Below are 26,191 nucleotides of genomic sequence, written 5' to 3' on the forward strand. Positions count from 1 at the left end.
TCCGGGTCCTAAGCCATGTAGGGCTTTAAAGGTGATAAACAGCACCTTGAATTGCGTCCAAAGACCAATGGGAAGCCAGTGCAGTTCGCGGAGGATAGGTGTGATGTGTGTGTACCTTGGTATACCCAATATCGCTTGCGCGGCTGCATTCTGGACTAGTTGTAGTCTTCGAACACTTTTCAGGGGCAGCCCCATGTAGAGCGTGTTACAGTAGTCAAGCCTCGAGGTAACAAGGGCGTGAGTGACCTGTGAAGTGCCTCCCGATCCAGATAGGGCCACAACTGGTGCACCAGGCGAACCTGGGCAAAGGCCCCCCTGGTCACAGCCAACAGGTGATGTTCTAATGTCAGCTGTGGATCCAGGACGACTCCCAAGTTGCGGGCCCTCTCTGAGGGGAGTAGGTTTTCATCCCCCAGGCATAAGGATGGACTAATCGATCTGTCCTTGGGAGGCAACATCCATAGCCACTCGGTCTTGTCAGGATTGAGTGTGAGTTTGTTCACCCCCATCCAGACCCTGACAGCTTCCAGGCACTGGCACATCACTTCCACCGCTACACTAAGTTGGCACGGGGCGGACAGATACAACTGGGTATCGTCTGCATATTAGTGGTATTTGATCCCGTGCCGGCAAATAATCTCACCCAGTGGCTTCATGTAGATGTTAAATAGGAGGGGGGACAAGACCCAGCCCTGCGGCACCCCATATTTAAGGGGCCTAGGGGTCGACCTTTGTCCCCCAACCAACACCGACTGCGACTTGTCAGAGAGGTAAGAGGAGAACCACCGCAAGACGGTGCCTCCCACTCTCACCTCCTCCAGCCATCGCAGAAGGATATCATGTAATTTGTATCCCACTCCATACCAGATGTAACTCCAAATATGCCAATACCTCAGCTGTCTAGAGTTGGAAGAATCCTTAAATTCTCTATTCCAGTCCCCCGTTATACCCCCAATAAATACTACAAAATCTACTACAATGTATTCAGCAGTTGAAAACCATCACCCCATAACTTAGGTTCAACCAGTAAAGGGTAGATTTCTGTCAACAGGAAAATAATAATCCCATGACCAGTAGAAACTGGAAACCATGAATTCTATCCTTCCTTAGTCAGCTAGGTCCCTCTCTTAGCTCTATGAAGGCAGCAATGCCAAAGCATGTCTAAAAATCTTATTTAAAAACCCCTACTCTTATTCATATAGTCACCAGAATCAAAGCTTACTCGAAAGCATAAATACTTTTGTGCACACCCATATGCCTGGAATGATTTGCCATCACACATACAACTTTTGTTGTTTAGGCTGAACCTTACATTCATTTCCTCTGCCCTCCCCACTCCCCACAGCCACCATAAGCTCAGGGTTTCTTTTCAGGGTATAAGAACATTTAAGTCAGTATCTAGAGTTAAACTGCTTTTATATTTTTCAAGCTATCTGTGATTCTCTTGACTATATTACCAGAGCAAAATTACAAATTTTGGTGTGCTTTATGCAAAAGTGAAAGTGCTTTAGGAGAAGTAGCCTGTAACCTGTTTATAATCCTTGTGATAACTTTAACTTAGTTAGTTTGCAATTTAACAAGCTAGACAAGTTTTACTTTGCCATAATGTTAACTTTTTCTTATATCCTTCTTCATTATCTTCATCTATATTTACAAATATTGCATAGTGGGAATTATTTCATATACTCTATTCTATGAAAATGCCCATTTCTTCTACACAGCTTCTTATTTCTAAGGAAAAATTCCCTTCCAAAAACACCAAATCACTGATCACATCACTTACAGATCTTTCCCCCTAGTGAGTGTCATCTTTTGATATTTCATTCATAATGCACTTAAAAGCTTTAATTAACTAAGTTTGAAAGTTGATACTATCTTATCTTTTCCTGAATGGACAGGTCTAAAAGCACTAACCCATGATGAATGATTACCCTATTTTATAGCTGAAACAGGGAAACTAAAAACCATTCTAATGATAGATGTAAAATGATATCAAGGAACTTCTGAGTTCACCCTTATTCTCTTTTCATGAGCACTGTAGCCATAAGAGCTAAACCACAAAGAGACACAAAATAGTTTCTACTGTCATAACAAGTACAACACATATATTCACTTTTCTATACTGTTACATAAATATATTTTTTACAATTTGTTTAATACATTATTTAAAACTAGAATCACTCCAAAAGATAATATTCTTTGCATTTTTAAAAAAAGTTGTAAGCCAATACTAAATCACATTAAAATGTTTAGCTTTGCCATATACAAAACACTGACCTCTAATCTCTCTCAGATGTATATACTAAAACAACTGACATTAATTTCTGTAGAAAAACTTAAAACAGCTATTTGTTAGGCTTCAGAAAGGAGGTAAAATCAGGCTGCTATTTTTTACAGCAACATTAAACACAGTTGTGAATGAACTTTTCCAGTAGTTAAAATGCAAATTGTACATCTGAACTTAATGATGCCATTCATGAATTCAGAATTTATAAAATGTGCAGGTTAGGTGAGAAGAAAACAAGTAATGTTCAAATATACAAGGAGTGGAGATGAATCAGTCTTAGAATTCAAGGAAACCAGAAATACATGAAGTAATGGGTAGCACTCTAGCCTCAGCTATGCCACAAACTGCAAAATAGGTATGTGATTAGCCAGTTCTATTGTGTCTGCAGACATAAGCTATTTTTGATGCAGTTACATTTACTAATGTTTTTCAAGAAGCAAATGAAGACTCCTAACAAACCTCAGAAAGTTCACACAATTATTTCTCTAGTACATATCTCTCAAGAAGTCCAGTTTATCTACTACTCCAGGTCAACATATGTGCCAAAGGGACAGCCAGAATCTAAATCCATTAAAATTCAAATGACTTTCAATAATAAGTAAACAAGCAGAGATAAAAAGATGGTGTTTCAGAGGGGAAGAAACCGCCATCATTTTCCTTCAGCCTTTCATATTCTATCATTGCTGAAGAAATTCTAGCTCATGAAAACTAAATTAATTTCTCTAAAAAAGGGTTTTTAAAACTGTGATCCTAGGACTTCTGGGAATACCCCAAGACCCTCTGAGGCCCACAAAATCTATTTGCCAGCCTTTTCTGAAAAAGAATATTAAAATCCCATTGAATAATTGTGAGAATAGGTAGCATCAGCAAATGCATCAATTTTAATTTTTAATATGCTAAACAATGGTAAATATAGTCAATTCAAACAAAAACTTTTTTGATGACCTCTATGTTTTAAAAGTGGGAAGGATAAGAAACATTGCTCTAAATAAGGGACGGCATTACATGACATATTTTTCCTTCACTACACTTGGTGTGGGTGTGGCCTGCGTGTGACACATCCCGCCCGCGGGCCAGGAGTGTGACAGCCCTGCTCTAAATTATCACTTAGGCTACAGATTGCCTCATGGTTGCCCCTTTTAAAATATTTTAGTCCGTTTTCTTTCTGATTAATGCAGTCTTAATTAAAGGGTTTTAAATATCTATGCATTCTTGGTTTGTTTATTTTTTCTGTTTATATTATGCAAAGTGTTCACATTGAATATTAAATTGTTTTATTGTTGCAGAAACTTGTACAATTTTGTTTTGGAAAATTAAATGGTTGTGGAGGATAAATGCTGAAGAATTTCATATGAAAGCTGCAGGATTCTTAGATTTTCTGTATGTAATGCTTCCACCAAAGTCAGTTGATTCACAAGATGTTCATAATGGTTTTTTAAATTTGAAACCTGAAAAGGAAAAATAAAATTATACTTTAAAACTCTTTTGTTGTTAAAATACATTTACTCATAAGATCAAATATCCATTTAATATTTTAAAAATAATTATATAATACAGTAATTGTTCAGAACATACAATAATAGTAAGTGTAGGATGGCAGATTCTATTTGATGTTAGAGAAAATTGTCCAATAGTATATGCTGTTTGATAGTAGAACTAATTTCCTAAAGAAGTACTGATATTACTTTCTCTAGATTCAAGTGAGGGCTGAAAGTTCTTTATCATAAACACTTTTATTTGGATTATCTAATAGAAAAAGGTTGGACTCAATGGCTTTAAATAATCAATTCCAACTTTAAAGATGGCTGGGATAATGAAAAGATGGCTGGGATAATGAAAAAACTTTAGACCTCTAGTTTTGGGTGACTCTCATCTATTTCAATTTATTTTATACCTCTAGGAAAATTGCTACAAAATCTAACTTTGTTAATCTGCTATCTCTAATAATGTATCAAGTAATTCATCTATTCCATTTTTATTAGTAGTGCATAAACCAATATTTTAAACTGCTGCACAGTTAAAGAGTCCTTCTTGAATATTTATCAAAGCCAAACATCTTCTCTATAAATTCCTGACCTTTACTGGCTGGAGATAAGCTGCTATATCATGGCAGGACACTTTCAGTTTAAGAGGAATCTCATTTTTTTAAAAAATCTTAATAATTTAAAACATTCCACTCTCAAATTTTACACTGGAGCAGCTGAGTATTCATAGTACCTTCTGAAGTACATGCTGAGTTTCTTCCATCAATGACGTACATATTTTTGTTGCAAAAGCCACACTCTTTTGTTCATTCTTCCTTGAAACAACATCTCCAAGCACTACCTTTTTCCACAAAGTTCTAGAATTATAAATTTTGAATATATTCATATGTATCAGATATTCATACAAAGCAAGAAAATGGCATTGCAAGAGACATTTTCTCAAAACAATCATTTTCAGCAAATGTTTGCAACTTACGATTCATCTGCTTCAAGACATAACAATTTAAGGGCTGTAAGAAGTGTCCAAGATGGTCCATCCCAGCCAAATGTCAGATCACTAGAAAAAAAAGTATTTTTAAAAAATCTAAATTCAATTTATTTCATATGCTGAGAGAGAAAATACTGTCCTTCTCACTTCACCAATTGTCAATTGCAATACTCCATATTTCTTTTTTAAAATAAGAAACAGAATATACTAAACACACACAGTTAGAAAGCTATTGCTGGAAATTAATTGTGAACTACATGAACTTTTAATGTACACCTTCCTATAAAATTTCCGTATGTCCCATTCCTATAACAAAAAGTAGCAGTCAATATTTTATTATTGTGTGTATAGAAACAAGTATATAAAATATTGACTAACTACAGGCAAAAACTGTGTCAGGAACAGGATTATAAAATTTCTTAAGACCCAAATCATGCATATTAGTACAACCTTCAACTAGGATCATTGCAGGATGAGTTCCAGTGTTAAGCAAGATTCCTGTATTTAGCAGGAATCCATGCAGAAGCAACAAACATTGCACAAATTTTCATACTTCAAATCCACAAACAATACTGAGAAAGTTTAATGCGAAATCTTCAAAACTTATACTGTAAAGATTTAAAGATGTCTTACTCTAATAACTTGTGCTCTTGTAAAATGGAAAGTTTCATAGATTTCTGTTTGTCTTCTGAATAAACATATTTAAGCAATGTATCTAAAGAAAGTTAAAATAAATGGTTTAAAGCAAATAAAAGCCGAGAAAATTTTGCAATGCTGACATTTTAAGCATTCTGTACTCATAATAAATATAAATTTACTTTAAACATTAAAGAAATGAAAATATCCTGTACCTATATTCTTGTGGCTATAAGTCATAACCCACAGTCTGAGAACCCATTTAAGAAATTTGCGAAGGTACATAAGGATATCCCAGGAAAGGTTTGAACAAAAGCAGTATCACCAAAAGGACTGTGGGCTACCACTTTTTTTATTCCCCAGTATTTTATCCTAATGCATCAGACTACTTGTAGGTCTCAATTGTAGGGAACTGATAACATCCAAGTGATGGGCTTTCATTATTCTAAGCTTTTCACTATTTTGTATAGAACTAGCCATAGCCTTACCTGTACTAACGTGCACACAGCTGTGAGGATTATCAGAAGCAACAAAACCATATTCTAGAAGTAGTCGCTGGTTGTCATGAGGGCCATAAGAAATACATACTTCTTTGTATTTCTGATAGCCGAGGTGTGTTTTTATTTCATAACATTTTGTATTTTCATTAAACGAAGCTTTCACCTGAGTATGAGAAAAATGTAAGTTCAAGAGAAATACATTCTCATTACTGAACACATGATCCTTGATCAAACCCTATACTTCTAAAGGAATTGGTCCCGTTAGGCCCACAAAATAAACATGGGGGGGGGGGAGAAATTAAATGTATTTACTGATAAGACTGGAAGAGATCCATTCTATGTTAATTATATCAATTACACAATTGCTTGAAGTTTTCTTTCTCTTTTTATACTTGAACAAGAATGCTATATAGTCAGTCCTTGACTTACAACCCTTTGTTTAGTGACTGAAATTACAACGGCACTGAAAAAAATGACTTATGACCGTTTTTCACACTGAAGCAGCATCTGATAAAAATTCAGGCGCTTGGCAACTGGCATGTATTTATGAAAGTTGCATTGTTCTAGGATCATGTGATCACCATTTGTAACCATGCCAGCCAGCTTCTGAGAAGCACAGTCATTGCAGGAAACCAGATTCGCTTAACAACGGCGATGATTTGCTTAACAATGTGGCAACAAAGGTCGTAAAATGGGAGCAACTCATTTGAAAAATAACTTGCTCAACAATGAAAATTTTGAGCTCAGTATGATTGTAAGTCAAGAACTACCTGTAATGGGAGTTTTAACTGGAGTACCAATTAAGAAACTATCTGTATATTCTGATCTACAGTATATGTTTGATGTGGGTTTTTTTAAGTTGTAAGATTAAAATGAGCATGTATATATGTATGTATATGGATTCCTTTTTCTTCTTTCTTTCTATAATTAATAAAATTAATATCACCATTATTATCATCTTACCTGGGCCTTTGGGTTGTGATTTAGCAGATCCAGAAATGGAGCTAGAGCATAAATATCTGGCTCTCTAGAAAAACAGTCTTTCTGTGAATGTTTCATAAACACTGTTCTTGTATTTATAGTGCACCAAGCCCACTGGAAGGCACTGAAGTTAAAAATAATCTCCACATCTTCAGGAAATAAAGTCTGCAAAGAAGAGAAGAATTGCTTTGAAGAAGCAAAAAGGTCCTGGATCAATGATCGTTGCTCGAGAGCCTTTCTTCTCAAGGGCTCAGGGAAAAGGTTCAATGTTTCTTGCTCCAAATAAACAGGACAGGTGTATGTTTCAGGTAAGAGATCCAGGTATGGTTTCCACACAGATTTCCTATGGAACCACTTCTCTGCTATTAAAAATGAGCATAATGCTATCAAAGGAGAAATCGGAGGCCTCCATCTATTGAAAAGGCAAAGAAAAACATAGTAACTACATTTTGCTGATCACAGTTTTTAACCAAATTTCAGAATTTTATCATCCTACATGAAGTAAAATCAGAAAGCTCTCATCCACACAGTATGGAATTGAAAGAAGGAAGAACAGCTTGATAGATTAAATGAACATAACACGGGGCCAATGGTTTAATCCTACAGCATCCAACCAGAAATACATGGGGTGCCATAAGGCATGAGCTTAACAGATCACCCCCCACCCCCTCCCTCCACCCGGGCAACTGAAGTTCTTCAATAACTAAGTAGATTGTCTCTGATAGTGAAAGTAATGCATACTCTTTTAGACACTTACCGTATATACTCGAGTATAAGCCGAGTTTTTCAGCCCACTTTTTGGGCTGAAAAAAGCCGGCTCGGCTTATACTCGAGTCTACAACTGGATCCGGCAGTGCTGTTGCCTGTTGGAGGAGGAGGGGATTCCTTCCTGCGAGACCCCATCCAGAAAAATGCGGGGAGCGGCATTTGTGGGAACTCCGGCCGCTGCCCACCCGTGGGGAGAGAGGGAAGAGCCCCGAGCGAGCCGCCTCGGTTTGGCAACCAAACCCATCCAGCCTTTTACCTCCCGTCCCCCCGCCCGCCCGCAGCCCCCTCCCCGGGCTGGCGCCAACTCCTCCCCGTGCCCGGCCTCCAGCCGAGGCAAGTCGGTGTCTCTTTAAGCTAGAGAGAGGAGGGGAGGGAAGGCAGGGACCAGCCGGCTGACAATGGGCCGGAGCGGCTGAGTTGGAGCAAATTCCGCGGCGGAGGCGGTGTCCCAGCTCCAGCGGCTCCGAGGCGAGCGGCTTGGCCCTTCCGCTGGGCGCTCGGAGATGAAGGCGCGCTGGCGCTGAGTTGAGCGGCGAGCTTGCCGAGCGTGCGGCTCCGGGAAGCCCTTCTCCTCCTTGCTGGAAGCCGAGCGAGCCCCGCCGCCCACGGACTCCCGCGGCCGCCCCAGGGCTCCGGGAGGCAGGACCCGGAGGCAGCCCAGCCCTGCCGCCGCCCCGGGCCCTCCACCCGCTGCGCGAGAGGGGACCCCGCTTTCCCCTTGCCGGATGCGTCCCTGGCGGAGCTGAGCCATGCGGCGGAGGCTCCCGCTCTGGTTCTGGAGCTTGCTGTGCCTCTGGCCGGTCCTGGTGGGACCCGCGGCAGGTAAGAGGCGCCGTCGAGCGCCTCGTACAATGATTTATGTATGAGGTTTAAGTGACTGAGACACACTCCTGGCTACGCAGCAATGTTATTTCTGACTTAGTATACTATGAAATCCCCCAAATCCTCCCCACTCCAGGGGAAGGATACTATGAAATCCCCCAAATCCTCCCCACTCCAGGGGTAGGATACTATGAAATCCCCCAAATCCTCCCCACTCCAGGGGTAGGATACTATGAAATCCCCCAAATCCTCCCCACTCCAGGGGTAGGATACTATGAAATCCCCCAAATCCTCCCCACTCCAGGGGTAGGATACTATGAAATCCCCCAAATCCTCCCCACTCCAGGGGTAGGATACTATGAAATCCCCCAAATCCTCCCCACTCCAGGGGTAGGATACTATGAAATCCCCCAAATCCTCCCCACTCCAGGGGTAGGATACTATGAAATCCCCCAAATCCTCCCCACTCCAGGGGTAGGATACTATGAAATCCACATTTCCTCCCCACTACAGGGGTAGGATACTATGAAATCCCCCAAATCCTCCCCACTCCAGGGATAGGATACTATGAAAGCCACATTCCCTCCCCACTACAGGGGTAGGATACTGCAAAATCCCCAATTCCTCCCCACTCCAGGGGAAGGATACTATGAAAGCCACATTCCCTCCCCACTCCAGGGGTAGGATACTGCAAAATCCCCAATTCCTCCCCACTCCAGGGGAAGGATACTATGAAATCCCCAATTCCTCCCCACTCCAGGGGAGGAAATAAATATTCAAAAACATTATTGGTATCTATTTTTATTTTTGAAATTTACCGGTAGCTGCTGCATTTCCCACCCTAGGCTTATACTCGAGTCAATAACTTTTCCAGCTTTTTGGGGTAAAATTAGGTGCCTCGGCTTATATTCGGGTCGGCTTATACTCGAGTATATACGGTAACAGTCTTAGTAAAGATTATTTCAGGTTGAACTCCATTCCTGGTGATCTAATGGACATAACTGCAGAATGTTTTGAGCAATAGCATGGATATTGTTAGCATCCCAGCTACCCCTATTTCAAAGCAGATCAAGTACCAATCTTACTTTTTACTTGAGCAAATGCTATAGTATTTATATGGTAAGTTAATTAAATATTGTATCTTCAAGTCACTCTTGACTCCTGGCAACTGCCTAGGCTAGTCCCTGCAGTTTTATTGTCATAATGTTCAGAGGTTTGCCACTGCCTGCTTTCTGGGGCTAAGAGAGAGTGACTAGTCACACAACTAGTTTCATGCCTAAGGTGGCACTAGACACTCCTGGTTTATAACCTGATGCTCTAACCACTACACCAACCTCACTGTTTAAATTTTTTTCCCCGTCTTGAATTTCATACTATTTGCCTTCATTGGATGACTGCACTGTCTATTTTGACAGAAAAAGAAAAATGGTCCATATCCATTGCTGTCATACCTTGTATCAGTTTACCCACTTCTATCGCATTCTGCTTATTCATCATTCTTCTAATCTAGAAAGCAACAAACACTGTACCCTTCTCTGCCATAAATGTTTAACCCTTTCAGTATCTTTTACTGAATCTTTTTTAAGTATACCAATTAGAAGATAGAACTTCAATTTTCTTAGTGACCATTTTCAGTCTATGTACATCATTTGACTTTCTTACATAAATACCATTTTAGTGCCATGAGACACTGCTCACTATTGATAACCTTATCACAATGAATACCTGAAGCATGGGAAAGATATTCCCTGATGTTGAATACAAACTGTTAAACCCTAATCTTGAGGAATATGGGAATAGAATTCTGTGCAGGGTTTATTAGTACAAAGTACATCATATAGTACAAATATATCAGTTTCTGTATAAAAGGAAAAATGGACACAAAGCTTACATACAACAATATTCACAGATGGGAACAGAGAGATCTCAGCCTCCCAGAACATTCTGCCTCTGACTTTAAAAGATCATTCTTAAACAAAGAAAATACATAAACAGCTTCTGATATAAAATATCTATGTTATCATTCTTCGAAAGACACAATTCTATCATTTGAGAACTGGAAGGTTTTTTTAATCACATGCACCAAGGCTTTTCATAGCAAAATATATGCTGATCAGTTAAAAAATGCAAACATGTCTCATATCATCCAGCAATTACTATGCAAATGTCCATTTTTAATAAAGACAGTTTGGATTGTCTATAATTTGTTTTTTTTTTATTTCAGAGTTTACAATTCCTCACTTGCATGAGGATGGAATTCATGGGTGCATGATATTGATGCAAAGAGATTACTAAATCAAGATAATGCTTTATTATAATCACAATAAATATGACAAGGATTTTATTTGTTTTGAAGAAACACATGGGTAATTTGCAACATCTGGAAGATCTCTTATTTTATCCTTCTAAATCAATAACTAAACTAAACTAACTCTAATTTCCCAAATATTCTCTACTTTTTAAAAATCATGAAGCTTAATTAATGGCATCAATTCTAACAAAAATGCACACTAGACATAATTCCCCAATTGCACAACTTTGTTCAAAGTAATTGAACTGTTCAGATTAGAAAGTATAAATTTAAAGAGCTATTGAAATGCCAATGTGCGAATTTGAGAATTTTATTAAGTGGTGACCAACTTACTTTAAAATGTATTCTCTGAGGTAACTGTTAAGCACAGTATTGGAAGTAAGCAAGCACTTTTCAGGCAAAGAAATAATCAGCTCTTCAGCCTATGAAATGTTTAAAAAAAGCAGAATGAATATATTGGAAAAGTACTTAAATCATACTTTATTATGCACTAAAGTAAAAAAAAAAAAAAGAACACCCTGGCTATACCCAACCAAGGCCCTCTGCAATTAATTGCCACTTTTAAAATAAGCAGATTTTCAAAAGGTTGCAGATGAGGCATAAATAAGGATCCAGTCATCTTATCTTTGATGATCCCTTGGAAACTCACTTTGGAAGCAATCCTGATCCCAACCAAAGACAGGCTAAGGAGAGTTAAGACAGAAGAGTGCCATTCCTTGACAGAAGCTCTAACAGTATAATAACCCTGGTAATTGTGTGAGAAACTCTACAAGTATGCATTTATTACTATAACTCTCAAAAGTGAATTTTGCCAAAGAAAGTGGAGAAAATAGCTATGGATTCAAAATATCCCAAGCCCTCAATGTACCCAGATTGTACTGCTAATCTAGCATTAGCCTTGGCACACATTTACCACAGCATCAACTATAAATGGAGAGAATAAAGAAAAACATTCAGAAACATGAACTTTGCAATGAGAATAAAGCACACCTCCTGTTGTTGTAAATAAGTCGATGGGCGCAGCAAGGAAGATCAGTTTACAACAGCACTGGGGATATTTTAAAAATTGCTGGGCCTACTTAAAACACTAAACCAAAATTCTATAATATCAAAACAAAAGCTATCTCTAACCTAGCGTTGTCCAAATATGTATTAAATACACGTTGAATACTGCAACGTGCTCTACATGGGGCTGCCCTTGAAGAGCATCCGGCGACTTCAGCTAGTTCAGAATGCGGTCGCGCGAGTGATCGTGGGCGCACCTCGGTTCGCCCACATAACACCTATCCTCCGCGAGCTGCACTGGCTACCTGTTGATCTCCGGGTGCGCTTCAAGGTGCTTCTCACCACCTATAAAGCCCTTCATGGTAGTGGATCTGCGTACTTGAGAGACCGCCTCCTGCCAATTACCTCCTCTCGACCCATCAGATCTCACAGATTAGGCCTCCTCCGAGTGCCATCTGCCAGCCAGTGCCGGCTGGCAACTACGCGGAGGAGAGCCTTTTCAGTAGCAGCTCCGACCCTCTGGAACGATCTCCCCGTGGAGATTCGTACCCTCACCACCCTTCAGACCTTCCGCACAGCCCTCAAGATCTGGCTATCCCGTCAGGCCTGGGGGTAAAGAGTATAATCCGCCCCCACCCGAATGTTGAATGAATGTTGCTCGACTTTTAATTATATATTGTGTTATATGTCATTGTATGTTCCCCTTCCCATATAAGTTGTTAGCCGCCCTGAGTCCCCTCAGGGAAAAGGGCGGCCTATAAATAAACTTATTCTAAATTCTAAATTCTAAATTCTAAATTAAAGAATCTTCATCCTATCACAGGAATTTAAATCTCAAACCAACCAGGCCTTGGAAACATAACTACAATCACTAAATCCAGTCCACCCAAAGGCTCTGGAGTCCCTGTTCATAACCTAGATGCTAGCCTAATCCACTAGTATTGGTTAAATATAATTTATAAATCCAGCATAAAGTCAAAAGGAAAATCTAAATAATATACATTACATGAAAAGACAGGATGATATAATTTCTCATATTCTCATTATGGTTCAGATAGTTTCATTTGTTTATTCATAGGAATACTCACAAACCTGAAGCATTTTTGTTGTCATCAATCCCCTTCCTGTTTCTAGAAGACATAGAAGGGAGAGGAAGATGCAATTAGGTATACTACTATTGATTTCATAGACAGTTATAATAGACTACTTAACATAATAAATACAGAGTGACGAATATAGAAATTATTTAAATGAAAACTTTTTAAAAATTTTGCAACCCCTTTCGGAAGCTTGAGAGAAAGTACTGTTGCAGTCCCACCAGCAACACAATTATGTTATCAATTTACTATCTTACAATACAATGCAATACAATAGCAGAGGGAGTCTTCTAGTCCAACCCCCTGCCTAGGCAGGAAACCCTATACCGTTTCAGACAAATCTTCATAAATGTGTGTGTGTTTGTGTGTGTGCGTGTGTATTGTGTCACAACCCCTGGTATGCCCAAATATGGGAGGGAGCATACTGCTTTCCTTTTCTGTCTTTCAGATCACCCTAGGAGCCATCCAGGCAGAAAGCCATTTTTTTATGTTGCCTTTCTTACATTTGTGTTGCATTTGTGCTGATAATTTATTTATTTATTTATCAGCACCAATGCAGTGTGTGAGTGAGTGAGTGAGTGTGTGTGTGTGTAATCTAATTCAATAAAATTCAGCATGAATACAAATCCCAGGGCAGAAATCAAGTATGGGACCTGATCTTAAGCATTTTTGTAGATTCAAGGATTGAGAAGATTATGTAAATTTACAAATGAGATCTTTACAGCTACAAGCTAAGAACTTTGGCTTTTAGGCTACCTATTGCTGGGACAAAATTGCTCCCCTGAGAAATTTTCTAGCAAAAGGAAACAGAGATAAGAAGTGGCCTGTCTGCATTAAAGCAACATCCTTACACAGCCAAGAGCAGAGTGATTTTGTGAATGATTAAGCCTTTTCACCTTCCTTGATTTTAATAGGAAAAAAACAAACTAAACTCGGGGATTTTTATTTTTTTGTCTAAAAGTCACTGTTCTTCAGAAACTGCAGGAGTTAAAACAAGATCTTGCTACTTTATTCAGCACTGGAAATGATACTGCTGTTTCTGTTAAGAGCCCTAATGAAGGTGAAGTACTTTCTAAATTAGCTGGCAATCCAAATGATGATATGAATTCCTGTTCACGTACCTGTTCACATATCTCCACTGATCAATCTCACTCCTTTACCAGCCTATCTGCCTGGAGTGCACATCCCACTCAAATGAATCTCTCCACTCTTATTGAACAATACTCTTTTAAGTTTCCTAATGTAGATTATGTGGAACTAAGTGCACAAATCAAGAACTTTCAACCTAATACCTCTGTCCCCCAACAAGATGATGTAAAACTTTGCAAAACAAACATACATTAACATTCCATCCAAGTCAGAAGAAAAATGGGTTTTTAGGGGCTATTAATATCCCATTATTGCACATTGAAAATGTGTCCATCTTTAAAGTACCCAACTAGTAATAGCTCTAAACCAACTAATTTAGTTGCATTTCTTGTGATAAATATTTTCTACTGAAATAACTATATTAACTCTATTCCTTATAACTCAGGAATCCTAAAGTGGAAGAAAAAAGTAATCATTTGAAACTAAAGAAACCATTACTTATTAACATCACTTGTTAATAAGTGTATGTAGCTTCTTTATGGCTGTTCACATTGGATAAAAAGTTATCACATTTTTTTGCAAACTTTCACTAGTCAAAACTTCTAGAAAAGTTATTAGAACATTACCTGAAAACACTGCTGGATTTAAATTATTGTTCTTGTAGCCCCTTTCTTTCAACCACTTCTTGAGAAGTATATATTCCTTTTTACAACTTAAATTTACTAAATAGGAAAGAAAATAATCACATATCATATAAGGCAGTAATGGCAAACCTTTTTGGCATCAAGTGCACAAAGCAGAACATGTGTGCATGAGCCAGAGCATGGGAAACCCGAAGACTAGCTGGCCGGTGTGCACATGCTTTTTTTTTGCCATTTGGGGGGGCATTTCGGGGGCTGCTTTCGAGCCAATTTCAGGCTGTTTTTCGGGGCATTTAGAGGCCGTTTTCAGGCTGTTTTGGCCTGAAAATAGTCTGGAAAATTACCTGGGTTTTGGCCATTTTTCAGGCCATTTTCTGGCACTCTGACACCCACAAAGAGGAGCTGGCAATAGCATGCATACCCACAGCGGGCTTTGTGTGCCACCTCTGGCACGCATGCCATAGGTTTGCCATCACAGATATAAGGTATCCATGTTAATTCACAATATTATTTCACAACAATATACTGCTTCATACAAATCACACTACAAAACAGAAATGATGAAAACAAGCCCAAGACTGAGGGGTTTGTGTTAAAAAATATGTATTTTTAAATATATTAATCTAAGAGTACCATATAAAGTTATAAACTATAAAATTAATTGTGCTAAAGGTAATCCAGTGTCACTTCAACATAACAAATATGTAACAGAAATGAGATATGATTTAAGGATAAATAAAATTAAAATAATTTAAATTTTATAGGAGCAATCCTGTAGAAATCATTAATAAAAACCAAAATGTGTATGTTTGTATGTTAATAAGAGCCAGTTTGGACAATGGTTAAGTTAGAAACTAAGAGACTTTGAAATCTAGTCATGCCTTAGACATGAAACCAGCTGTGTGACTAGTTGTGCTCTCTTAGCCCAGCCCAGCTCACAGGTTTGTTGAAGGGAAAATGGGAAGACGAAGGAGCATTATGTTCACTGCCTTATATTAAAGGCAGGATAAAAATCAAATACATACACACATGTATACATACATAAGTAAATAAAATGGTTAATCATATTACCACCACTTGAAGAAAAAGCTGTAGATTGTTTTCTGTATCTCTTTCGGTAAGTTCGACCTCTGCCTTTTTTCATTTTAAAATTATTTGGAAAGTTGTACAAAAGCTGAAAACAGAAAAGCAAACTGAGTTCAATCAATTATTTCAACTATTTCAATTGCAGAAATATGCCATGCCTCATTTTTACAAATATGTCAGTAAAAAACTTGCATATGGTATATTCATATGCACATACCATATTTAACATTTGAAAAATAAAATATATCCAACCTAATATTTCAGACAGCCACAAAATGTCAGCCAGACATATATATGGTTGCTGGTGATGATATGTTTCTAGGGAACATCAGAAGTGCTCTAAGTCTTCAATATGTCTGTGTATCCTCAATCTGTTTGACCACTGAAGGAAGCATTTTGCCAGCTTTGGCTTAGTTTGCTGTAAAATAGGGTAAAACCTATGATACTTCAAGTATCTTCTAAACAATTCCTGGAATTCTTTAATCACATCTTACAAAACCTTCATAGCTCTTTATATACTATTAAATGTTATTTGTGGAATGAGCTTAAAAAGCAGGAATTACCGAATATATAAAATTGTGCTTAAATCAAAATATATTAAGATTCACGTTTGGCTAACCACAATTCCAAATGGGCTCAGAGAGGCTTTTCACTCAGCAAATCTATGGAGCATTATAATCTCTCCAGGAATAAACCAGCCAAAATTTAATAGGAAGAATTCTTGAGTATAAGAAGTAGGAATGGGCTGCAAGATACTACTTCCCCGCTATCTTCAAGCCTCCCGCAGCCAATTCGCGCTTTAATATCCTTAACCTGCAGATACGTTTTTCCTTTCCGGCTTCAACTGCGTCGCACTTCCAAACCCAGAAGTCACCAAGCTTTATTGAGGGGACGAGAAAGCGGAAAAGGCGGTCTTCAGCCAATTGCCTATTGAGAGAAAGCAAGTTCGTCGGCAGATAGGTTTCCCATTGGCTGAAGAGCTCTCTCCTCTTCTCCTACTGTTCTGGCCACAACTGCTGCCGCTTTTGAAGCGACTGAAGAGGTAGGAGAGAATCGTGGCTAAAATTCTTCTAAAATGTTTTCTTTTCACTCCCTTTTCTTCTCTGTTTCAACCCGCTGCCGGATTTTATTCTCCAACGTGCATTTCTAGCTGAGTAGATCCTTACTTTTAAAGAATCCAGAGCCTATACAAACTGTTGAGAATCGTTTTGCAGAGGGCAGTAGATGGAGAACGTGGTATACTTATAATTGTAGTAGGGAAAAGGTTTAAAATCTGATATACCATTATTCTGGTATGTGGTTTGTTTTTTACTACTACTAACTATTACTGCTAGCAATCTGCTCGAAGATTCCGTCTGTTTTATTCTTTATGCAGTCTTGTTAATTTAAGAAATGGATGAAACGGGAAGAGTGCTGTGTATAATTATATAACCTTGCAGCCCAGGAGAGTCGAGAGCCTTCCTTGGTGATTGGTGGGTGTATCGAATGTTGCAAGTTCTTATAAATTTCCGATCTTCAGGACTTTATTATTGTTGTTATTGTTATTGTTATTCAGAATTTTTCATTGTCTTGTGTGACTTCAATTTGGCTCGGTAATGTTTATAAAAAATGTGTTTTAATGCTGAACACATTAAATGAGTTCATTTAATTGAACTGCACGATCATCATGGAAGAAATCTGTTGGTCGATAGGAGTGGAAAATGACTTGTTAGCACATACGATGATCAAACTGTTAAGTAATCCTAAAAACTATTACTAGATTTTAATTTTAATTCTCGACAATCCAGTCCCCACTGGTTGGAAGTTCTACTCTATCTAGTCTGCCTTTTAATATTTTTACTGAAGAATAGTTTTTACTTTGATTTTCTTTAATCCCACCTTTATTATTTTTATAAATAATTCAAAATACTACTTGAGCCTTCCTCCTCCCCACAACAGCAACCCTGTGAGGTGAGTTGGGTTGAAAGTGTGTGACTGGCTCAAAGTTACTTAGCTAGCTTTCATATGTAAGCAGACTAGAACTCACTCTCTCCTGGTTTCACACCTGGTATCTTAAATCACTAGACCAAACTGGCTTTGTAATTGAAACAAATTTGCTCAGTTTTAATAATATTCAAATCTTGTGCACCTAGACTGTCCTAGAATACATTTAAAACATATTACATGAAAAGTATAGTGCTGATTATTTCTACAGTTGTCCTACCCCACACCCCAGCACTATCAGGCTGAGTTTGAATTAGAAGTGTGGCATTGAATAGTAATGTTTAAAAACTATAGTCAGTAAAAAAATAACAAATTAAATCATTTAAGGTTTTTTAGAAAGCCTTCAGTTTGTTAAGTGTTAAGTGTTTTCTATTGATACATTTTGGCATTTGATTATAGGCAAAATGTCCAGTACACGAGTAGCTGTGGTAACTGGAGGCAACAAAGGCATTGGTCTGGCTATTGTGAGAGCCCTGTGCAACCAGTTCTCTGGGGATGTGTATTTGACAGCCCGGGACCCTGAACGAGGCAAAGCAGCAGTGACACAACTGTCAGGAGAAGGATTAAAACCACTTTTTCACCAACTGGATATTACTGATCTCAAGAGTATTCAAATCCTCCGTGATTTCCTCAAGGAAAAATATGGAGGATTGGATGTGCTAGTCAACAATGCTGGGATTGCTTTCAAAGGTAACATACATGTAAATCACTGAATGTTGAAATTGGGTGAATAGAACAAAGAGTTTGGCTACAGCTCTGTAGAGAGTTAAATTGTAGCTAATGTTTTTTTCAGGTCTTCCAGTTTTTTTCAGGTCTTCCAGTTTTTTTCTGTTGGGAAAGTGAATGTGTAGCGAAAATATGCTACAAATTTATTATTGGAGTTTATGCATTATAAGTAATACTAAACCATGCGATAGGACAAGAAAGACTGAAAAGATGAAATAGATCTCTTCAACAGAAGTGAAAATCAACTAGATTTTCTGGCATTCTCTATTTTAGTGATATAAGTTATAAATTAAAACTTTAAATCTGTCATTTCTGCTTAAAATGTTTCTGTCCTGTAATATTGTTGGAGAGCAACCATCCCAGATGGGAGAAGGAATCAAGTAACAAATCAGCCTAGACTCGCTATATAAACATAAGAGGGCCAGGTCTCATCCTCCCTTAAATGCCTTAGAGCCTTATCTATTCTTTCCCAGGCAAAAGCTGCCAGTCTGGGGAAATTCCTGTACAGTTAGTCCTCAACTTACAACAGATCATTTAGTGACCATTCAGTTACAACCACACTGAAAAAAGTTACTTATGACATTTTTCACACTTAACAACCGTTGCAGCATTTCCATGGCTGTGATCAAAATTGAAATGCTTGGCAACTCGTTCATATTTATGAACGATGCTATGTCCCAAGGTCATGTGATCCCTTTTGCGACCTTCTGACAAGCAAAATCAATGGGGAAGCCAGATTCACCTAACTTATCTTACTACTTACTATCTTATTAGCTGCAGTGATTCATTTAACAATTGTGGGGAAAAGGTCGTAAAATGAGGCAAAATTCACTTAACAAATGTTTCACTTAGCAACAAAAATTTGGGGCTTAATTGTCGTAAGTCAAGGACTATATTATAGGCAGAAAACAATAAAGTAGCTAGTTTGAATTTTGTAGATGTAGGTCTGATTGTTCATGCCTAACATACAGTATATGCAGTATCAGTTGTCTTTCAATAGATCTCTATTCTAGTATCATCCCATTTTTAATGTTGGAATATATAGACTGTATTAGTTTATAGGGTCACATGCATATAACAGCTTGTGATTTCCAATAGATAATTGACACTTCATTTTCTAGCACTTCTTGCAATTAGTCCTATGTCTGCATTTTTCCTTGTCCAGGGTTGTTATTGTACACAAAACAGAAAATATTTAAAATTGTACCTTCATATAATAAATAAGAAAATCTGTACACCATCATTTGAAACAGTGGTTTAGCAATTTACTAGAGATTATTTTAAACTATAGTTTTATACTCCATTATAAGTTACAAATGATGGAAGGTAAAATGCTTCATGATTCTTTCTTTTTCCATTTGTGTGAAGAAAAGAGGATGTGTAAACCAAGGTGGGTTTTTTTCCAAGTCATAGAGGTTTATATTGTAATTCTGAATCCTGGCTTAATACTAGGGCAATACACCTTAAATTAAGATGTGTTCAATTTTAAATATTTCTAAGAATATTCAAGATTGTTGATTTAAAATATAAGTACATCTTCTTTCTCCTAATTATATTTAAGAGTCATATTTCATTACTGTAAAATATGCATTTTTGTCTTGCATGCAGATAAAATAGCTGGTTAGGCACTGCTAAGTATCCACTTCAATTTTTGCCAGCATCATTCCACTCATGTAGTATTTAAACTTTTACATCTCTTGTTATACAATGTTTTCCTATTTTCCTATATATTAAGAATCTTAACTTCTATTTTCTTCCATTTTGGAAAAAAAAAGTTGCAGATACAACCCCATTTGCTGAACAAGCAGAAGTCACATTAAGAACAAACTTTATTGCAACCAGGAATGCTTGCATAGAACTGCTGCCACTATTGAAACCCAATGGTAAGCACACACTGGGAGTGGAGAATATTAAAGATTAATCAAGGTTTTTTACAAGTAAAATGCTAAAAAAGAAACACTAACAGAAAAACACATACTATCAACTCTTCCTTAAGCTCAGCTTTTAAATTCAGTAAATGTCCATGTTTAAGTTATGGTGCTTCTAGGAATTTTATGCTTTTTTATATCTTTTGATACTAATCTAATTAAAATGAATGGGGATTATTTCCAAGTAAATATGTTTAGCTAGTTGGTAAATGAAGACACGTGAACAGAAAAGAACCTGAGGTGAAGGCTAAGCAAAAACAAAAAACTATTCAAATCTGCCACGTTTATTCCTATGAAATAAAATCATTGAATAAATATATTCTGCATCAAACTGTAAATCATAATATTTGTAGATCTTCTTGAAATCATTTCTTAAGGGATGTCCTTCAGGTATGGTATGTTGCTACCCAGTACCTTTTTTTGAATGGACTCCAACAGTTTTTAATCAGACTTATGCTGAATTTTTTTCTGCTTTATAATACTGAAGTATTACTAACCATTTAAATTATTTTATATAATATGATATCTAGGTTAGATACATGCATCTGCCCTACAGAAAAATATCTAGGATTCATTTCAGTAGAAATCGAAAACTCCAGTTTATCCTAAACCCGGGTTGTCAATTTCTATTGAAATGAATCCTGGGGATTTTTTTTTCCTCCAGTAATCATTTCCAGGTAAATACATGGTTACTCAGCTTTCATAGCTTGGTAGGAATAACAGTTACAGGGAAAACAATTGAGATTGATTGATTGATTGAATTACTGCTCTTTAAAATTGTCTACAAAATAAACCATTTGGAAAGTTGAGTTGAGTTCTTTGAGTTTCATTTGCATATAGATGACAACCATTCTCAGTCACACATGCACTTAAATCTGAATTCATTAACCATAAATATATGCTTACATTTATGTAAGCCTGTTTATTCAGCATCATTCCTTTTTCAGCATTTATTGAAGGAAGATTCTGTCTATGGCAGCTCTTCACCAATTGAATATTCCAATATTTCAGGACTCTCAGATCCATAAAGAGCACTCACAAGTAAAAAAAGTTTGCCCCACACTATCTATCTGAAGAATACAAAATGGGATGGCAGAACTAGCTGATTCACTGATAATTGTTGAGAGAATAAAGCCTCCTTTTCTTTGTGGGTAAATATTATATTGTTACAAAATGAATAAAATTGGGGAAAAAAGTAAATTCTTATCCTGTGGTTGTTGTTGTTTTTGTCTTGGAATAGGGAGAGTAGTCAATGTATCTAGCATGGTTTCCATTTCAGCATTGTCCAAATGCAACCAGGATCTGCAGCAGAAATTTCGGAGTGACACAATCACCGAAGAGGAGCTAGTGAAACTCATGGAAAAATTTGTGGAAGATACCAAGAAGGGAGTGCATGAGAAGGAAGGCTGGCCAAGTACTGCTTATGGAGTATCCAAAATTGGAGTGACAGTTTTATCAAGAATTCAGGCCAGGCTGTTGAATGAGACAAGAAAAAACGATGGTATTCTCCTGAATGCTTGTTGTCCTGGGTGGGTCAGAACAGATATGGCAGGTCCCAGAGCCACAAAAAGCCCAGATGAGGGAGCTGAGACTCCAGTTTATTTAGCACTTTTACCTCCTGGTGCTTCTGAGCCCCATGGCCAATTTGTTATTGAAAAGAAAGTTCAGAAATGGTAACTATGCTACTGCATTATGTTTCTGTATGTAAGCACTGGAAGTTTTAGATGCTACAAATATATTTGCTGCGGGTATATTCTCTAGCTATTGTGCCAAGCTCCTATGCCATGGAGTTGAGAACCAACATACAGCAGATTGAAATAAAAAAGCATCCAGTTGCTTAGTAAGATCACTCTTTAATCTTCTGCTGGGGGTGACAATTAGTGCTGTACCATAGTAACAACCTTAGGGATTCTCACTTTTCTCTAGATTTGGGTAGCTTTTCAATATTGGCTTTTAAGATAATTTACTCTAAAGATTTATAAAGCGTGCATAATCTTTTCTTTTTGTTAAGATCATTTGAAAACAAATCTTGACTATATAACACAATAAATAAAGTTTATGATTAAATAATTTGACAGCTATTTATAATTTCCATATAAATACATTTTCACCCCATTAATCACAAACAACTACTGGCAGTGTTCTTTTCTAAACTCCATCATGGGCAGTGTATATTTCTTTTTTTAAGCAGAGATAAGGATCTCTGATTTTCCAGTAAAGACAAATTAAAGCTTCTAACAGCAGTGCAAGTGTGGCAAATAGTGAGGAACTATGAGAATCTGATCCAGCAAAATCTGAAAAGTTGAACATGGAAATACATATCATTCTTAACCAGATAGATATTTAAACCAAATTACCATTCTTCTGGCAAGATTGACTGTCCAATAGTCATTTTAAAGAAAAATTACGAAACTTCTCAAGACTTTGCCCTGTTGTAAAGGAGTTCTTAAAACATTAACCCACATTTGTTACATTGTCCTTATTATAAAAATCCCTGGTTCCACTTAATAACCCCCAAGCTATCTAGATCTATTTTATTTGTTACTGACTGGTTGTGAGTTTATTCTCTGAACATGGATATGATTTGTGTTGGTATTGGTAAAAAAAATACCAGACTGACCACACAGGTTTTATCATCATTAAATTTTATTCTTCTTCTTGGTTGTCTTAGAATTTGCTTTCTTTTTGCTTTGGAATTTGTTAATGATTATAATATGATTTACTTACTACTATGAGTATGGACTTAGGAATTCCATGAGAGGCAGGGAGCTTATTAAGTTACATATTACCAGCCTATGTTCTGTGATAGAAGTATACTTATTTTATTGCAAGAATAAGCAATTATTCCTGATTTTTTTCTTATTCTTTTAAAAAGAAAAAACAACAATCTTCAGTTACCAATGCATTCTTTGTGTAGGTAATTCATCAAAAATGTTAAGGGGAATTCACAAGAGTATAACATGATCCAGGATAGCAATAGCATTTAGGCACGTACAAAGCTTCACCGTGCTTTACATCCCTCTCTGTGCGGTTTACAGAGTCAGCATATTGCCCCCAACAATCTGGATTCTCATTTTACTGACCTCAGAAAGACGGAAGACTGAGTCAACCTTGAGCTGGTGAGAATCAAACCCCTGGAGTAAGCAGTGAGTTATCCTGCAGTACTGCATTCTAACCATTGCGCCACTACAGATAATGGAACATTAGACTAGAACCAGGCCACTTTAATAATATTGAGGTAGTTGTTTACTTGCAGCCTACAGCAAAGTTCATTGTGGTTTAACAAAGATAAAAACATTCCTGTCCAGCCATTCTATGTATTATATTTAAATACATAGTTCTAAAGTTTAAACTGAAAAATATTAAGGCTCCTAGATGGGAAGGTGCCATGCTGAATTTACAACCCACATCTATAAGCAATGATACGTTCACATGCAGTATTCAGTCATGTTTTCCCCTTTGGGATGTAGTATATGGATGCATATGAGCATTTTTGATATTTTACTTATAAAATATCTTATAATTTATTGTATTTGTAGACTTCAGTTTATAATCCAGCTTTAATAACTATTTTTATATCAGAAATGAAATCCCCAAATGCTATTAAATCACTTATCAACAACTCTTGAGTGTAAAGTCAAACAATAAAGCTTTATTTAAACAGACCATATAAATAAATTGTACATGGACAAACACAGCATTGTACTGGGTGAATAGAAATAATTGGGAATAGGAAATCCTGCAGATGACCAGTACCTGTGCCATAAAGGGCTTTATAGTTGACAACCAGCACCTTTCATTTTATCCAGAAGCTTACTATAGCAACCAGTATAGTTCATGGAGCAACAATGACACATGGGCATAATAAAATTATTCACTTTGCATCAACTGTAGCTTTTGATGATCTTCAAGGGCAGCACCATGTAGAGTATAATTTTATTGCAATATTCCAGGCAGAAGGTAATCAAGGTGTTAGTGAGCATCTGAAGGGTGTCCCACTTGAGGGAAGGGCACAACTGGTATACGATATGAACCTCCTGACCACAGCTGCCACTTGCTGATTGAGCAGTAGAGGATCCCCAGGTTGCACTCCTGCCTTGGAGAAACACCATCTTAAACCAACTGTGAAAATGGCACAGCTTCCAGATACTGGGTTAGTACATTGATATAGAGGTAGACAAAGATGGTGATTTATAATAGGCTACATATTTTGTATTTTTATATTTTAATTCCTATTAGACACCAGCGGAACAAAATTTAGTGTTTCTTTTATTTTTTTAGAATCAATTTATGTAAAAGATTATAAAAACATAGGCACATTATAAGTACAATAATAGGTTCTATCCGTGATGGCAAACCTATGGCATGCGTGCCACAGGTGGCACACGGAGCCATTTGTTAGGGCACGCGAGGCATTGCCCTGTCAGCTCCAGCACACATGCGCGCGCTGGCCAGCTGACTTCAGCCTTCTTTTGAAAGGCCCTATGAGCAAACTGGAAATCTATTCCCGAACTTCCGGTTTGCTCATAGGGCCATTTTTTGCCCTCCAAAGCCTTCAGGAAAGCCTCCTGAAGGCTTCGGAGGCCAAAAAACGCTTCCATGGCCAAACTGGAAGTCCATTTCAGAATTTCTGGTTTGCCCGTAGGGCCGTTTTTTTGCACTCCAGAGGCTTCAAGGAAGCCTCCAGAAGGCCTCCGTCGGGTGTGCGGGCTGTTTCCCCCCTCCCCAGGCTCCTAGAAAGCCTCTGGAGCCTGGCGAGGGTGAAAAAAAGTGTGCCAAAAGTGAAGGGGGAGTGATGGTTATGTGCGCATGTGCATAGGGGAGAAGTGCGCATATGCACACTGGGGTCATGTGCATAGCATGATGGGTGTGGCACCCGTGCACAACCCCCCTGTGCTCCCCCCACTTTTTGAACGCGATCCAAAAAAGGTTAGTCCTCACTGGGTTATATCATTAAACCATATATTCCTATATTTTTAGAAAATCATCTATTGTACTCAGAATTATCTCAAATACCCTGCCACCACAAGTATCTAATACAAGTTCTTTTCTACATGTCTTACTCAAGTTGTGACCACAATTGATCGCAGTATTTATGTTGTTACGTGAATTTTATCCCATTTTACGACCTTTCTTGCCATTGTAACTTTGAACGGTCACTAAACGAACTGTTATAAATTGTTAGGAGGCAGGGAAATCAGCATATAATACATATAAAATTATACACACCCTACCTACCTTAGAAGTCACCAGACTTAAAACAACTTTGGGCAGCTTACTTTTTTTTTTAAATGTAGGAAAAATATATACAAATAAAAGACAGAACACAAAGTGTAACGTTTCTGTCGCTTGTGGCACATGTGCCACAAGATCGGAAGTAGATCAGCTGGGTTTAGGGAAGCCTATTTAGAATCATACAGATCGATACTTTCAGCCGCACCTATCCAGATCTAACCTCAAACACTACCGCAGTTCTATCAAAACAACTTTTCACAAATCTGTTGCAGTCTCCAATTCCGACAGTAGATGGAACCTAAGCAAAAAAAAAAAAAAAAAAGCCCAGAGACACCATCTACGAATGTACCATCTTTCCGGGGAGGGTCGGGGCGCCTTTGTGACCGACTGCAAGCGAGTCGGTCTTCGCATCATTAAATTAGGAATCGGAACGATACACGTGTAAGAAACTCCCTTACGACCTTTCAAAGATACCGATCCATCGGTAATCACCATCGCGTTTTCCGCCCCTCCTGGAAAATGGTATTTCCCCAACCTGGCCGCGGAAGAGAGAAAGGGAAGCGTGACGTTCCCAAATCCAGCCACCCTTGAGACGCGCCGTTCCGTACTGTACTCCGGTTTTTC

General features: G+C 37.8%; 2 protein-coding genes across 7 annotated transcripts; one reads left to right on the plus strand and one right to left on the minus strand.

Annotated features, from left to right (window-relative positions):
- Positions 1-3,544: 3,544 nt before the first annotated feature.
- Positions 3,545-26,068, minus strand: SETD4 (SET domain containing 4). Of its 4 annotated transcripts, none has more exons than XM_087721643.1 (11): positions 26,029-26,068; positions 15,681-15,783; positions 14,595-14,690; positions 12,875-12,912; positions 11,111-11,199; positions 6,859-7,288; positions 5,884-6,058; positions 5,393-5,474; positions 4,748-4,828; positions 4,505-4,628; positions 3,545-3,735 (listed from the first exon to the last, which is right to left on the minus strand). In XM_087721643.1, exons 2-11 carry the CDS (start codon positions 15,751-15,753, stop codon positions 3,601-3,603), a joined length of 1,323 nt encoding a protein of 440 aa, XP_087577769.1. In that variant the 5' UTR covers positions 15,754-15,783; positions 26,029-26,068; the 3' UTR covers positions 3,545-3,600. The 4 variants fall into 4 exon arrangements, with proteins under 4 accessions (XP_087577769.1, XP_087577768.1, XP_013922609.2 ...); XM_087721642.1 differs by lacking the exon at positions 26,029-26,068 and adding an exon at positions 16,509-16,588; XM_014067134.2 differs by lacking the exon at positions 26,029-26,068 and adding an exon at positions 16,315-16,530.
- On the plus strand, positions 16,630-22,402 carry LOC106549473 (carbonyl reductase [NADPH] 1). Of its 3 annotated transcripts, none has more exons than XM_014067137.2 (4): positions 16,630-16,737; positions 18,078-18,368; positions 20,180-20,287; positions 21,573-22,402. In XM_014067137.2, exons 2-4 carry the CDS (start codon positions 18,083-18,085, stop codon positions 22,007-22,009), a joined length of 831 nt encoding a protein of 276 aa, XP_013922612.2. In that variant the 5' UTR covers positions 16,630-16,737; positions 18,078-18,082; the 3' UTR covers positions 22,010-22,402. The 3 variants fall into 3 exon arrangements, with proteins under 3 accessions (XP_013922612.2, XP_013922615.2, XP_013922613.2); XM_014067140.2 differs by having other exon boundaries at positions 20,186-20,287; XM_014067138.2 differs by lacking the exon at positions 16,630-16,737 and adding an exon at positions 16,778-16,987.
- Positions 26,069-26,191: the final 123 nt, after the last annotated feature.

Source organism: Thamnophis sirtalis, unplaced genomic scaffold (genome assembly GCF_051295495.1).
Source record: "Thamnophis sirtalis isolate CommonGarterSnake01/CBP01778 unplaced genomic scaffold, rThaSir2_p1.2 scaffold_8, whole genome shotgun sequence".
Taxonomy (NCBI): domain Eukaryota; kingdom Metazoa; phylum Chordata; class Lepidosauria; order Squamata; family Natricidae; genus Thamnophis; species Thamnophis sirtalis.

What these genes read in the sequence shown, in the direction of transcription:
- SETD4 (XM_087721643.1), bottom strand. Translation starts at nt 15,753, where the DNA reads ATGAAAAAAGGCAGAGGTCGAACTTACCGAAAGAGATACAGAAAACAA. An exon ending in CTGTGTGCACGTTAGTACAG is followed by an intron (nt 5,475 to 5,883) that starts GTAAGGCTATGG and finishes AACTTTCTTTAG; the next exon opens with ATACATTGCTTAAATATGTT. An exon ending in CAAGAGCACAAGTTATTAGA is followed by an intron (nt 4,829 to 5,392) that starts GTAAGACATCTT and finishes TTTTTTTTCTAG; the next exon opens with TGATCTGACATTTGGCTGGG.
- LOC106549473 (XM_014067137.2), top strand. Translation starts at nt 18,083, where the DNA reads ATGTCCAGTACACGAGTAGCTGTGGTAACTGGAGGCAACAAAGGCATT. An exon ending in TGCTGGGATTGCTTTCAAAG is followed by an intron (nt 18,369 to 20,179) that starts GTAACATACATG and finishes GGAAAAAAAAAG; the next exon opens with TTGCAGATACAACCCCATTT. An exon ending in GCCACTATTGAAACCCAATG is followed by an intron (nt 20,288 to 21,572) that starts GTAAGCACACAC and finishes GTCTTGGAATAG; the next exon opens with GGAGAGTAGTCAATGTATCT.